A 13,108-nucleotide genomic window follows, 5' to 3' on the forward strand; every position below is an offset into this window, starting at 1 on the left:
ATCATCTGTGCTCTCAATCATTTGGTAAGTGTTTTAATCTTCATTTCATCATTCCAATTCATGGTTTATGCGATTGAATTGTTTGAGTATTCATTTGGTCCTTTGGTTTCATTGTTGTAGCAATAGATCCATATCATTATTCAGTTTTCCTTACTCTTTTGGATTGCTAAGGTAATTAATCCTTTCTCTTCTCAATTGTTGCGAATCATATGTGTTGTGGTTATCGTTTGGATTTCATATCTTGATGTTGGTTGTTGTGGCATGTAATTGGATATATATGGGCTGTTTTGTTTATGATATATGATTGGTATGCCATATTTCATTATCTATACTTGTTGGGTAATTGTTGTAATTGATTATACTCTTTTGATTTGAATCGTTTATGAAATTTATGGTTTCAATTGGATTGAATGTTAGGGCTACCCATTTTAAATTTTACCGTGAGGTTGTTGTTTGATTTCCAATGTTGTGGATTAAAGTTAAGGAGGTTATGAGATTTGATTATTGATGTATTATATTGTTATACCTTGTACCGTTGATTCATATGCTTTAGATTGATTTTTGTATCCGAATTGCGTTACCCATTTGGAAGTTCATAAGTGGTTTAAAATAATGGATTTGTTTTGGATATTGTAATTTGTGGATTTTTTAGAATTACCAAGTATGTTATAGGGTTATTTTGTCCATTTTTGCGATTCTTAAATGTTGAACTATTTATTGATGTTTGGAGTTTAAGTTTGGTGATTTTTAATTAAGTTGGCATGTGGATGAATGCATATAAACTATTTTGGCTTATTCTAAAAGTTATGGCTGTTTTGTATAATATTTTTATAGTAATGTTATACTTGGTTTATGGTGTTCATTTCATGTTGGATTATTGTGTATTTCATCAAACACTTGTTATGTGTTAATTAATTGTTGGTTAAGCGATATTAAGTTTCTTGTTTTTCAAACTTAGTTTGAATTATTATTTGATTCCAGATTTTAAACATTTATTTATAACTTGGTAATGTTTGGTCGGGTTAAACATGGATCGCCCGACATATGAGAAGAAGTTGAGCGGCTTTGATGACTCGGCTAACTCAGTATCTTGGGACTTTAATCTAGATTTAATATTTTAAACTTAGTTATATGAGCTCCGGATTATGTTTTCAATAGGGAACTCAATTAGGCTTAACTTATTATTTGACTATGGTATTACTTTGGCTATGGAATGTTTACGTTGATAGTTATGCTTTAGCTTATACTTTGGACTGTGGGTTGTGATACTGGTCCTATGTGGTGTCTACTTATAGTTAGGAGTTGAGTTGATTTTAAACTATGCTTTGTTTCTAGACTCGTCGTTTGTTCATGCTTCAAAGTCGGAGCAGGTTTAGTTGCTTTCTAGTGTTTCATGTGGATTCGCAAGTAGTGAATTTATATCTCTATTTATCGCTTTATTAAGTAAATTGTGTATTTTAATATATAAATGTTTACGAACTGGTTTTAAGTCATTATGGATCTGGATTGGAACAAGCTACTCGATAGGCTCGTATCGAGACTTCGTGAACTAGTAAGTACTATAGGATCGGCAGACTAATGTCTTTCTTATGCTGGGATTTGACGAGAATTTGTTCATGTCCACTTTGGGAATCGGTGTGACACGCCACACTTATGCTAGGATCATTCCAATACTGTTTCCATTATGTTATATATATATGTACGAAATTGCTTTAAGGTTTTAAAGGTTTTTACTTAATAAATGTAAATTGTTGTATGAGCTCATCTCAGTATATCTGACCCCGTTGTTTTCCCCCATTTCCAGGTTTATGATTTTGTAGCGTGTTGAACCTCCATCTTTGTTGATTTCCTCCGAGGCTTACATTTTGTTTTAAATAAAGTTATCGGGCTTATTTACACATTAGACCACAGTACTACTAGTATGTCTTTACACTTTATGTCTTATACTGATTTGGTTTATTTATATAATTGGTATATTGTTGGAGTCTCAGATTGAGCCGAGCATTTGGTAATATAATTGTTGTTAGACTTAGGTTGGAGTCTCGGTTGCCCCCGAGCATTGGTTTCTTGCAGGTTTTGTATGTTTGTATGTTTATCCGCGAGACTAGCTACGGGTTTTGGTACTACCATACCCATACCCTAGCGCCGGTCACGATCTCTGAAATTAGGTAGTGACATTTTATGTTACCGATATATATGTATATGGAACTGGCAAATTATGATATATGAGGCAAACATATGCCCTATAATGTGATTACTTAAATACTGTTTTTTTATATATGATGCAAGTATATTACAATATGTTTAAATACCGCTCCCATTCTATAGTGTCGTTCTCGATCCGAGATATTGGGCCGTTACAACCCTAGTGCACAATTATGCAGGTGTTTTAAAAGGTTTAAAGCAGATTATTTCAAATGAGAAACTGAGTCATTTTAAACCAATTTGTTTTTAATGTAAGTATACCTAGACAATAACTTTATAATGCAAAAAAAACCTTCGAGGACAAACTGCAATCAATTTTAGAAGAAAGATAAAGTATTTAAGAAGGGTAGTTAGAGTTGTTATATTTTGAATATATAAAGTATGAATAAACCATGAAAGATAAACTAATTTTACTATGATCTAAGAGTATAAAACAGTTTGACTAGTCTTATTAGAAGCAAAGAATCTCGCGCCCTTTTTCATTCTGCTCCACTAATACGTACCCTTGAGATCATGCTACATCTTAGTAGAACTCGGATGAACACAATAGGCTTAATTATGCGCTTCCTCTAGAATCTTGTCTCTCAGGCCATCGGAAACTGGAACGCACAGTCTAGAACCATAACTGAAAACTCCATCCACAATCAGAAAGTCAGAATTCCCATCCTGAAGAACCTCATCCATAATTTGTTTCAATTGTGGATCTTCAGCTTGTAAAGCTTTAATCTTATCAATAAAAAATGGTTTCACTTGCAAGTGTGCTAACAAACTGCCACCTTGAGAAACCTGAAAACTGAAACCTGAAGCCAACAAACTATGCCACTCGCAAACCATGGGTATACGCCCAACCTCATAAATATGAGCCAAACTGCCCGAAGACTTACAACTCAAAGCATCGGCTAACCATATTAGCCTTACCCGGATGGTACTGAATGGAACAATCGCAGTCCTTCAGTAACTCTAACCATCTTCGCTGTCTCAGATTCAACTCACGCTGATTAAAGATGTACTTTAGACTCTTATGATGAGCAAAGACCTCACAAGTTGCACCGTACAAATAGTGCCTTCAAATTTTCAAAGAAAAAACCACCGTATGATCTAAGAGTATAAAACAATTTTCAAATTTTCCGATTAGTATTCTAAAAAGGGCAAAATCTTCCTGGTGCAGAGTCATTGTAATATCCACATCATGACCAACAAATAACTGATAGATAAACAATGTACACTTGCATGTATCCGTGTCTAACAAATATCCCATATATTTTAACACACCTTTATTAGGTTTTTCTCTTTTAACTTTTGAATGCATTGCATTCATTATTAATGGTGATGCAGAGAACCGGTGGGTAGTAGACTAGACGGAACTCATAGTCTTGAAATTTCCACTGACGTACTAATACTAGAAGATCTATGCCGGAACAAGTCTTTTAAATGTTTACTGCAGCTTGTAGACGGCTTGTCGTCTACAGTCACTTGCCATATCGTATTAAATAGGGGCGGAGCCACTCCCCAGAATCTGAATTCGGTAGTTAATACTCTTGTGTTGTGGGGCTGACGTGGCTTGACTACAGTTATATTCGCTTTTCATATCCATAAAAAGGTAAAACATGAATTTCTAGTTGTTCACTTGTTCAAATTCACTTTATAAATTCACTTTGATAATAAAGGTAGCCTTTCTATCTGGTAGCAAATTTATGGCCTTTTCCTATAGCTAGAATAACCCGTAGATAGTAAACAATAATTAAAAAATTCTCTATCGCAAATGTTCTTCGGCTTGTTGTAAATATAATATGGCACAACCAATGTATAAGATAAAGGCCTAATCATATAAAAATATTCCACCTTTTGACTTTTTTTTTATTTATATCCCTAATTTTCAAATTTGTCAATTCTATTTTTAAATTTTGAGTTTCAATTGTACTCATTTTTTAAAAATGGAATTTTGTTACTATGAAAATAATAATCAAATATGTCATTCATATTTGGCTCGTAGTCTAAATAAGCTCTTAGTATATTAAAATTTACTAAATTATGAGACTATATGTCAAATATGAAGGACACGTTTGAACGTAATTTGAAAAAAGGGGTACAACTGAAGTTGAAAATTTAAAAAAAATTAAGTAAAATTGATAATTTTAAAAGCTTGGGATGTAAATAAAAAGATTCGGAAAAATTAGATATTTTTGGATTTATGCAACACACACACAAATATTTCATAAGGGGGTCATGGTTAATATTCTTGTAGAACCTTTTCTCAGCCATGTATTAATTCAAAGGTGCATTACAAACAAAATCTGCTAAATGGAGCATAAGAGCTCCTTTACCAATTACATTCAAAAGTAGGCCTGTACTTTTTTTTACCAGGTGTGCCTGTACTCTTTTTTTTTTATCGAACTCTCTAAAAAAAGCGGATATATACGGATACAAGCAACATTATGTTTTTTATCCGAGCGATATCCGCCATGATATGGTGTAGATTTCACCGTGGCTCTGCACACGCAGGGGCTTCAAGGGAGGTTTCACCCTTTTTAGAAAACAAATCCGGGTAGGCAGTCCCCCACGAAAGCTTATGGACGTCTAGAGACGTTCGGATGAGTGCAATCGGACTCCGAAAAAAAAAATAGACCTCGTAAAAGCGACGTACATATAGACCGGTGAAAAGTAAAATAAACAAGCATGTATTTTACTAACTCCGAAGATAAATTATCATGAATCGTTTCCGTTGCCAAACTAGACACCCCGTCGATAATTCCACGAATAGAAGTAAAATATTATGTCTCCGTATAGTAATAGGAGAGCCGGCCAGCTTTCATATATCTTTTATGTCTCGGTATAGTAATTTGATTCTCGTAATTCCACGAATAGAAGTAAAATATTACGGCAACCTATGGAATTACCCGGAAAAAAAATCGTGACTTTTAAAAGCGACGTACATTTAAACCTGTAAAAAGTAAAATAATCAAACATGTATTTTACTTACTCCGAAGATAAATAATTATAAACCATTTCCGTTGCCAAATTTATCCACTAGGCACCCCGTCGGTAATTCCACTAAATTAACATTTATCAATTGCGACAAAATGTTTTTTTTTTATAAATATCACGATATTTGAACGAATTTTCGTTAATAATCTTATATCAATATCATACTACTATATTAGATTAGGAATTCAAATAAGAAATCATCGAAAAGCAGCCCGACTATTTATGCCCATCCAGGCATGTATACCAAGAGTGGCAAATTATTATGTGATAATCTGTTTCACTCAAGTTCTAGTTGAACATTTAAAACTCGGAGGCGTCTTTAGAATACCGTAGATTGTAATATTACATATCTGGCGGTCGTCGCAAGATACTACTATTTCTCAAATGAGAAAAATATTGGGAGTATGAAATGAACAGCCGGCAGAGCTTATCATCTTCGTTAGTGAAGTAACGGCAGTAGATACAAGTTGTGCCTATACTTCGTTTTATCATTCTCTTAAAAACTAAAAAGATATGGGTATATACGGATTGAAGCAGTTGATGAACCCCTGGAGGTTCTACAGATTGAAGGTTCAGACTGAAGGTTGACACACTTGAGTGACCTATTTTTTGCGCAAACTTATGGAACAACACTTGTAACCTTTTAGGTTAATACTATTTTGCATTTTGTATTAATACTGCTCTGTAAGAATGTGGATTATCGCCTTTTGGTTTTTATTGAAATTTGGATTATCGCCTTTTAAGTTAATACTGTTTTTTTCCCTCATATTGAATTTATTAATCAATTGTGGACATTCAGATTGGATTTAGTTTACAACCGTGGACCCTAAACTTTTAATTTTTAATCATCTGTACACCTTATAGTTTTGTAAATTAATCAACCGTGGACTCTTAAATTTAAATTGGTAAATATCCATAAATTAAAAATTACTCTATAACTTAATGCATGCACAAATAATTTATTTATTTATTTATTAATTTATTTGTTCTTTATAATTTTATTTTATTTGCAGTGATTCTGGAGCTTTTTGCATTGCATTTGCTGAGTATCTTATTGAAGGAAAGGACATTTGTGAAGTGGATTACCACGCCGGGAACACCAGGCGTGCTTGTACTTGTTTTTATCATACTCTTTAAAAAATAAAAAGAGTTGGATATATACGGATACATGCATTTGTACATATCTTTTTTTAACAAAGCGATATCCTTCGAATATAATGTATATTTAACCGTGAATCTGCATTGGAGATTTCGCCCTTTTAGAAGACGAATCTGGGTAGGATTCTCCATGAAAGCTGTAGGAATTCGAGTCAGCTTTCCACGAAAGTTCGGATAGCAGGTCTTGTGAAAAGATCCCCTGCGGTTGCAGTTGAAGGAAGAAGGGCAGGCCTCAGAGTCGGGGAAGGGTAAGAAGAAGGAGCAATCCCAATCCGGAAACTTGATTTTTGGCATGAAGAGATCCGGGAAGCTTTCTTATTTCTTTTGTATCTCCTTATAGTAAACTAGATTCTCGTAAATCCACGAATTGGAGTAAAAAGTTGTGAGATGTACACTTTTGGAGGGGAATTGGACGAATTCAATACTGCAACGTAAGGTGGGTTAAAGAAGGTGGTACAAAATGGTGGGTTAAATAGCATTTTCCTTGTAGAAAATACTTTCCTGTGCAATTGGTCGGGAAAAGATAGTTCATTATAAATTATGTATGAAAGCAACGCATATCTAGTCGATATCAATAGGTATTTGTAGAGTGCAAACTGTAGTTTACCCCATGTATGATGGGATGAGGTTCCCTGCGTCCTGTATAATTAAAAACGGGGATTTTACTTACTCAGAAAATAAATATAAACCGTTTCTGTTGCCATGTCCATGTCTTTTCTATAAGTTATCCGGGCGATATCCGCCATGATATGGTGTAGATTTCACCCTGACTCTGCACACGCTGGGGCTTCAAGGGAGATTTCGCCCTTTTTAGAAGACGAATCCGGGTAGGATGTCCCTATGAAAGCTGTCGGAATTTCAATTATTCAACATGCTTACATTATTGCTCTTATATCTGTTGTATATGTATGTTGTTCACTTCAACATTAATGTTAGGTTATGTCAGTTATGTTATGAAGTTGCCTGCTTGTTCACTACACTATTAACATACGGTTACCAGCTGCTTGTTCAATCAATATTAATTTTTTGCTCAGAAGAGAGGAAAAAAGAATGGTATATATTTAGTATTTGCTTCAGCAGATTCATGCACGGTGACTGTTTGCCTAATCACGTTAAACTTGAATGTTTTGGGCCACCAATTTGGCTATTATTGTACCGGAAATTGCAATTTGGCTATACAAAAATTGAAAGCATTGGTTTAAATTGCAAAAAGACTTCTTTCCAAAAAATTAATCATGAGTCGCAGATTCGTCCCTGGACGTCCCTTAAAGCCCCTGCGCGTGCAGAGTCAAGTTGAAATCTACACTCTTCTACTTCTACTTCATTTTTATTTATTTCTTTTTTTTTTGATTATTTTCTTTTTCCCTCTCTTTTTTTTTATTTCTTTTTTTTATTCCCTTTCGTTCCATATCGTGACGGATATCGCATGGATAAAAAACGTACAAGTGCCTGCATCCGTATATATCCACTTTTCTTATTTTTTTAGAGAGCTCGATAAAAAAACGAGTACATGCACGATACATTGTAGGTACGATACATTATCGTGCTGATTACATATCATCGAGTAAGGAGTGGAATTAATTTGACATTTCGATACCTAGGTGCCCTCTTCTTGAAAACTTTGGTACCTGCAAGAAGGCAAAGTTCAATCTATCAAAGTACAAAATGCTTAATTCCAGGAGTCTTCAATTAAAGGCTGGCGATACTGCTGAAACATCAGAGGAACTATGCCAGTAGCGACCCATTTTGAATCTCCATTTTACCCACATACGTGGCAATGTCTCATTCGTCAAATTTTCATCCAAATGTAAGATTTGTAAAGGTTTTGTTTTAGAAAAATATCTCAATTTTTAAAATGTTTGCAAAAATATCCCTCTTTCGTATTTTATTAGTAGATAATCAAAGCTAACTGGTAGATATTTGTAAAAGTTCCAAAATTTATGATATAGAGGGTAATTTTCCTAATGATTACTACAGTTCTAGACGGCACATCTACAAGGACATTTCAAATAATATTAATGAGGGCACGCAGCTCGTAGTTGACATGTCAGAACGGTAAAAACTAGTGCCGGTAGGTTATCCTTATCACCGTTGGATTTATTTTATCACATTCATCCTATGGTAAATGGACAAAGAACGGTAAAAAGGTGGCTCCACTTATTTTTGAGGTGTAAAACATCTCAGTGACCTTGAAAAAAATGGAGGAAATTTTGGACATGAGGTGCGCCACTCCCTCTCCGATAACCGTATATGAGAATTTCACCTCATACAGCTCAAACTTCTTAATCCGGACGTCGTGTCCCATAAAGCTGCTGCGAGGGAAGCTACAAGTAGATAAATTACTTAACCATTTACTTATTCAGACCCTCCCTATATAAATAAATAAATATGTGTTTTCCAAAAATAATACTACTGTTAAATATTACTGAAGTTTCTAGAGGGCATGGTACAGTGAAAAGTCATACTGTTATTTATGAAATATCCCCTTGTCCGGAAGTCCTAACTCAGCAATTAATGAAGTATCTACAAGATATCCGAATTGTAGCTGCTACATATAGTCTGATCCTTTTTTACATTAAATGTTTTTTTTATAGAAATGTCCCGAATTGAATAACAAGTTATTCATAAGACATCAGAGTATTTATAAATATATAAATATAATTAAAAACTTCTTTCCAAAAAACTAATCCTGAGTCCTGATAGATTAAAAACTTCTTGCAGCCAGGTACCAAAGTTTTCAAGAAGAGGGCACCTCGGAACGTGAAATTAATTTCACTGCTTACTCGATGATATCATTGATATGTAATCAGCATGATCTCAAGTTGCTGCGTGTGTGGAGGCACAGTGAAATCGCCAATTGCATCCCAACTAATGGACATGGACATACATGGACATGAATTATTGATTAAGATTTGATTTGACCCAAAATAATTCCCGCCATAAGAAACAAATTCTACTGGCTAATTTACTATAAACACGGATTGCAATCTCCAATAAAACAGACGACCGTCAGATTTCCACTCAATCCAACGGCTCGTTATTTTCCTCCATTCTAAGTATAAAAAATTCCCCAAATTTCCCCGTTCCCGCATTTTCCTCGTTCTCCTATTAAATAAACCTTAACAATCTTAACATCACCAATTTTCTCTCACTTTCTCACACTTTCCAGTCAGCCAAACAGTCTTTATTTCTTTTATATTTAACTGAAATGGCGCGTACAAAGCAAACAACAAGAAGATCGATCGGAGGAAAGGCCCCAAGGAAGCAGCTGGCTACAAAGCCAGCAAGAAAGTCAGCACCGGCCACCGGAGGAGTGAAGAAGCCACAAAGTTTCCAACCGAACACTGTGGCTTTGAGAGAAATCATAAAGTACCAGAAGAGCACTGAGCTTCTTATCAGATTATTTATGTTTCAAATTATTTATGTTCTGATTATTGATTAAGATTTGATTTAAATAAATAATACACATACAGGTCGGAAAAGATTGACGAAATATTGAAATTTCAAATATGGGCAACAAAAACATTGTTTGAAATTCATGCAGCCGTATGTGTACAAAATAAGACCGACGAAGGGGTGGGACTTCAGTTTTCAATTTAGTAGTGTCTACGTTATTTGTTCATTTACTTCGTAGACATTTAAACAGATATATTTTAACGTGATACTCGGAGAGTATATCTAACTGGATGTATGTTATGTTAGAACGAGTTGCAGACGGGGGTGAATTCACTACGACTATGCTGTTTGGAAAACGATAATGAACATGAAGAATTGGTGGACGATGAGGGATGAAGATGATATAATAGAAAAACAAGGAGAACAGGAAGACTGCGAGATGAAGATGGTGAGCTATTTTAAGATATTTTTCCTTTTACTTCAACATTGCACGCACACATTTATTTTCCATGTCCTTTTGTTTGCTGCTATGCTGAGCTTTTGGCTGGGGGCGTACCAGAATCAGTGATATATCAGTACACGAGCACATCAGGAAGAAAACATGTTGTGTATCAGTATTGATAATTTAACCAAATAACCTTTGTATTGGAGGGTCCACGTTAGTAGCATATTTTGATGATTGAAGATAAAATTCTCTTCATTTGTGAATCGACCTATTTCCGTATATATCTATCTCTTTTTTATCGACAAAAAATTTAAAACATTACATTTCTGAATAACCTTTTAAATAAGAGTATATCAACATGTTCGTCTTCACCTCAAACACATCATTTTTATGATTTACAGATACCGCCGCAATATCGATAAGATTATTCTGTTATTAAAAGATGCATTAGCTGTAGATATATAGTATTAGTTAATATAATAAACAAGAGATACCCGCTATATATTTGAAATTTTTTTGTACATATTATTCATGATTTCCTGCTATAACAAATCAGAGTCGTTTCAACAAGTCTGTCGAAATGAGTTACCTATGAAAAAGAAAAACTGTAGTATTCAAAATGTTACATTTCTTTATTTCATTTGATAGAAATGAAAATATTTATGAAATTAGAAGTACTCTACTAGCTATAGATATTGTAGAGATATTGAATATACGAAAGTACTCTATCACCCAGTTAATTAATTGACAAAATATTAAGTAATTTTATCTTTGACAAAAAAAACTCTACTCCCGTTTTTCAAAAATAATATGGCTGGCCGGCTCCCTAAGAACCCCCCAACCTTCGCACCTTATATCAAAATGGTACCCAACCTTTAATTTGTATCAAAATGGTACCCAACCTTTAATTTGTATCAAAATGGTACCCAACCTTTACAGCGTAGATATAAATTATGGGAAGCTGAGGAAAAGCATGATGATTACTGTATTGTACTATTTTAAAAGGATGTTGCACAATTTAGTGAAATTGAACAAGAAATTGATTTGAACACTCGGTTTTTTAATTATTGAACTCCCACAAATTAATTTTTTAAGTATACTTAAGAGTTATCAATGAGCTATGGAATGGTATAAGTGACGGGCGGCAAACTGCTAGGTCGTGGGTTTAATTGCTCCCACAAGCTCCCCCTTTCCACAAATTAATTTTTAAGCATTCTTTGTTAATTTTCTAAATTCAGTTGAATATAATAATGTCATAACACAACTTAAGTCACATCGTTTCAAAACAATCTTAGATACAGATTACATTGATAACAAAATTTCACATATTACCTTTTACCGCAAAAAATAGAAAAATCATCCAAAATGCTAACCAACAAAACATTACTCCGCATCAGTCGCCGGACGAGATAACACTTACTCTTTGTATGTCCTTTATTTCCACAAACAGCGCATTTACGCCGTATAACTTTTTTTGATGCACCTTTTGTCTTGACAATCCCCGGATCTCGACTAATTTTTGGTTGGTGTTTGTCATGGTTGCTTTTCTTTTGGGTAGATTGTTTTTCTTCCTCTGTTATTATGGACCGCTGACGTGCACCATCTGTGATTCCTAGAAGTTTTTTGCTAGCATATTCGAAGGCACCAGCATTCATTGACCCGTAGTGCGTTACCTGCAGACATTGGGAATGCAAAGCAGCATATTGGTGGGTTCTATCAGTAGCGGTTAAACGGTGGTAGTTTAAGCCTGAAAGGTGCGGCATTCTGCGAATGTTCTGCATCCAACGAACATATAAATTGCCCGCTGGAATTTCATGTATACGCTTTGCCTTGATAGCTGAAAAGATATGTTTGCATGGCCAGCCATGTCTTACTAACATGCAGCAAGAACAACTTATTATTGTAGGTGTACCACTCATAGTCCATTCTGGAACACTGCTTCCCTCATCACCATAATCAATGATTCATTGTCCAATTTGTGCCTCCAAATGTGCAACTAATCTGTTGTGATGCAAAGGCTGCTTCTGCGGCCATTTCTTCCTCTATTTAAAGTAATATTGGGAGGAACAATAGTAATGGGAAACTTTATTAGTACAAAGGAGCAAAAACGTAAATTACTAGTAGATTCTTTGAAGACGCAATTACATGGTTTTTTAAACAATCTACCGATAGCGTTTAAAATTGAAAGATTGCAATGCAAATGAAATCTGAAACTGAAATCATCACAATCGCTAGATTATCATTCTAAATCTCTAATTTTAGGTATTACCTTCTGGCAATAGTATTCCGCACTGCCCACCTTAAAATTTCCATTTTGTCAATTTGTCCATTTTATAAATTTTGGTACAATCTTGCCACCTTATGAAACGTTTCTAGGTACGCCAGGTGTGAATCACACACAACGAACCATTGGCTAAAACTCGCAGAAAAGATATGTTTATCAAAATACAGCGTTACTGGTAATTAATTTCTTGGACTCATCGAGGAAGAAATAGAGGTCGGCACACGTACCTTACTCATTACCGCTGAAGTATATATGCCTGCCAGTTGGGCGTGCACCTTCTTGAAAATACCATGATAAGCTGGGGCAGAATTGGCAGTGATGCTGTCATGACGCATACATTTCACCCGAATACGCTTTGTCCCCCTCTAGTAATGCTGGATGAAATTAAGCAATTGAAGTTCCAGGTTCACAAATCTTTTGATATATGCATTGAAGCTCTCCCCCTTTTGCGTTGTGTTCATTCCGCCTAAGAACACGTTTAAAAAGTAAGCTTCAGGACATAAGGTCAATGCACTATCCATCAGCACAAGCCATGGTAATTTCTTGGGCAGTACATGTTTTTTTTTTAAATTGATTCCATAAAGATCGAAATATATCGGGAGTGCATTTTTTTGCATAAGAGCGGCGAATTCATC

General features: G+C 34.8%; 1 protein-coding gene across 1 annotated transcript; it reads right to left on the bottom strand.

Annotated features, from left to right (window-relative positions):
- Window positions 1-2,757: 2,757 nt before the first annotated feature.
- On the bottom strand, window positions 2,758-3,685 carry LOC126661764 (uncharacterized). Its single transcript, XM_050355630.1, has 3 exons — window positions 3,645-3,685; window positions 3,124-3,269; window positions 2,758-3,005 (listed from the first exon to the last, which is right to left on the bottom strand). Exons 1-3 carry the CDS (start codon window positions 3,683-3,685, stop codon window positions 2,758-2,760), a joined length of 435 nt encoding a protein of 144 aa, XP_050211587.1.
- Window positions 3,686-13,108: the final 9,423 nt, after the last annotated feature.

The sequence above is a fragment of the Mercurialis annua genome, linkage group LG8 (assembly GCF_937616625.2).
Source record: "Mercurialis annua linkage group LG8, ddMerAnnu1.2, whole genome shotgun sequence".
Lineage (NCBI taxonomy): Eukaryota > Viridiplantae > Streptophyta > Magnoliopsida > Malpighiales > Euphorbiaceae > Mercurialis > Mercurialis annua.

Excerpts from the sequence above, each read along its gene's own strand:
- LOC126661764 (XM_050355630.1), bottom strand. The coding sequence starts at position 3,685 with ATGGCAAGTGACTGTAGACGACAAGCCGTCTACAAGCTGCA. Across the intron at positions 3,270-3,644 it reads CAAGCCGTCTACAAGCTGCA|GCACTATTTGTACGGTGCAA; the intron begins GTAAACATTTAA and ends GAAAATTTGAAG. Across the intron at positions 3,006-3,123 it reads TTCCATTCAGTACCATCCGG|GTTTCAGTTTTCAGGTTTCT; the intron begins GTAAGGCTAATA and ends TGTTGGCTTCAG.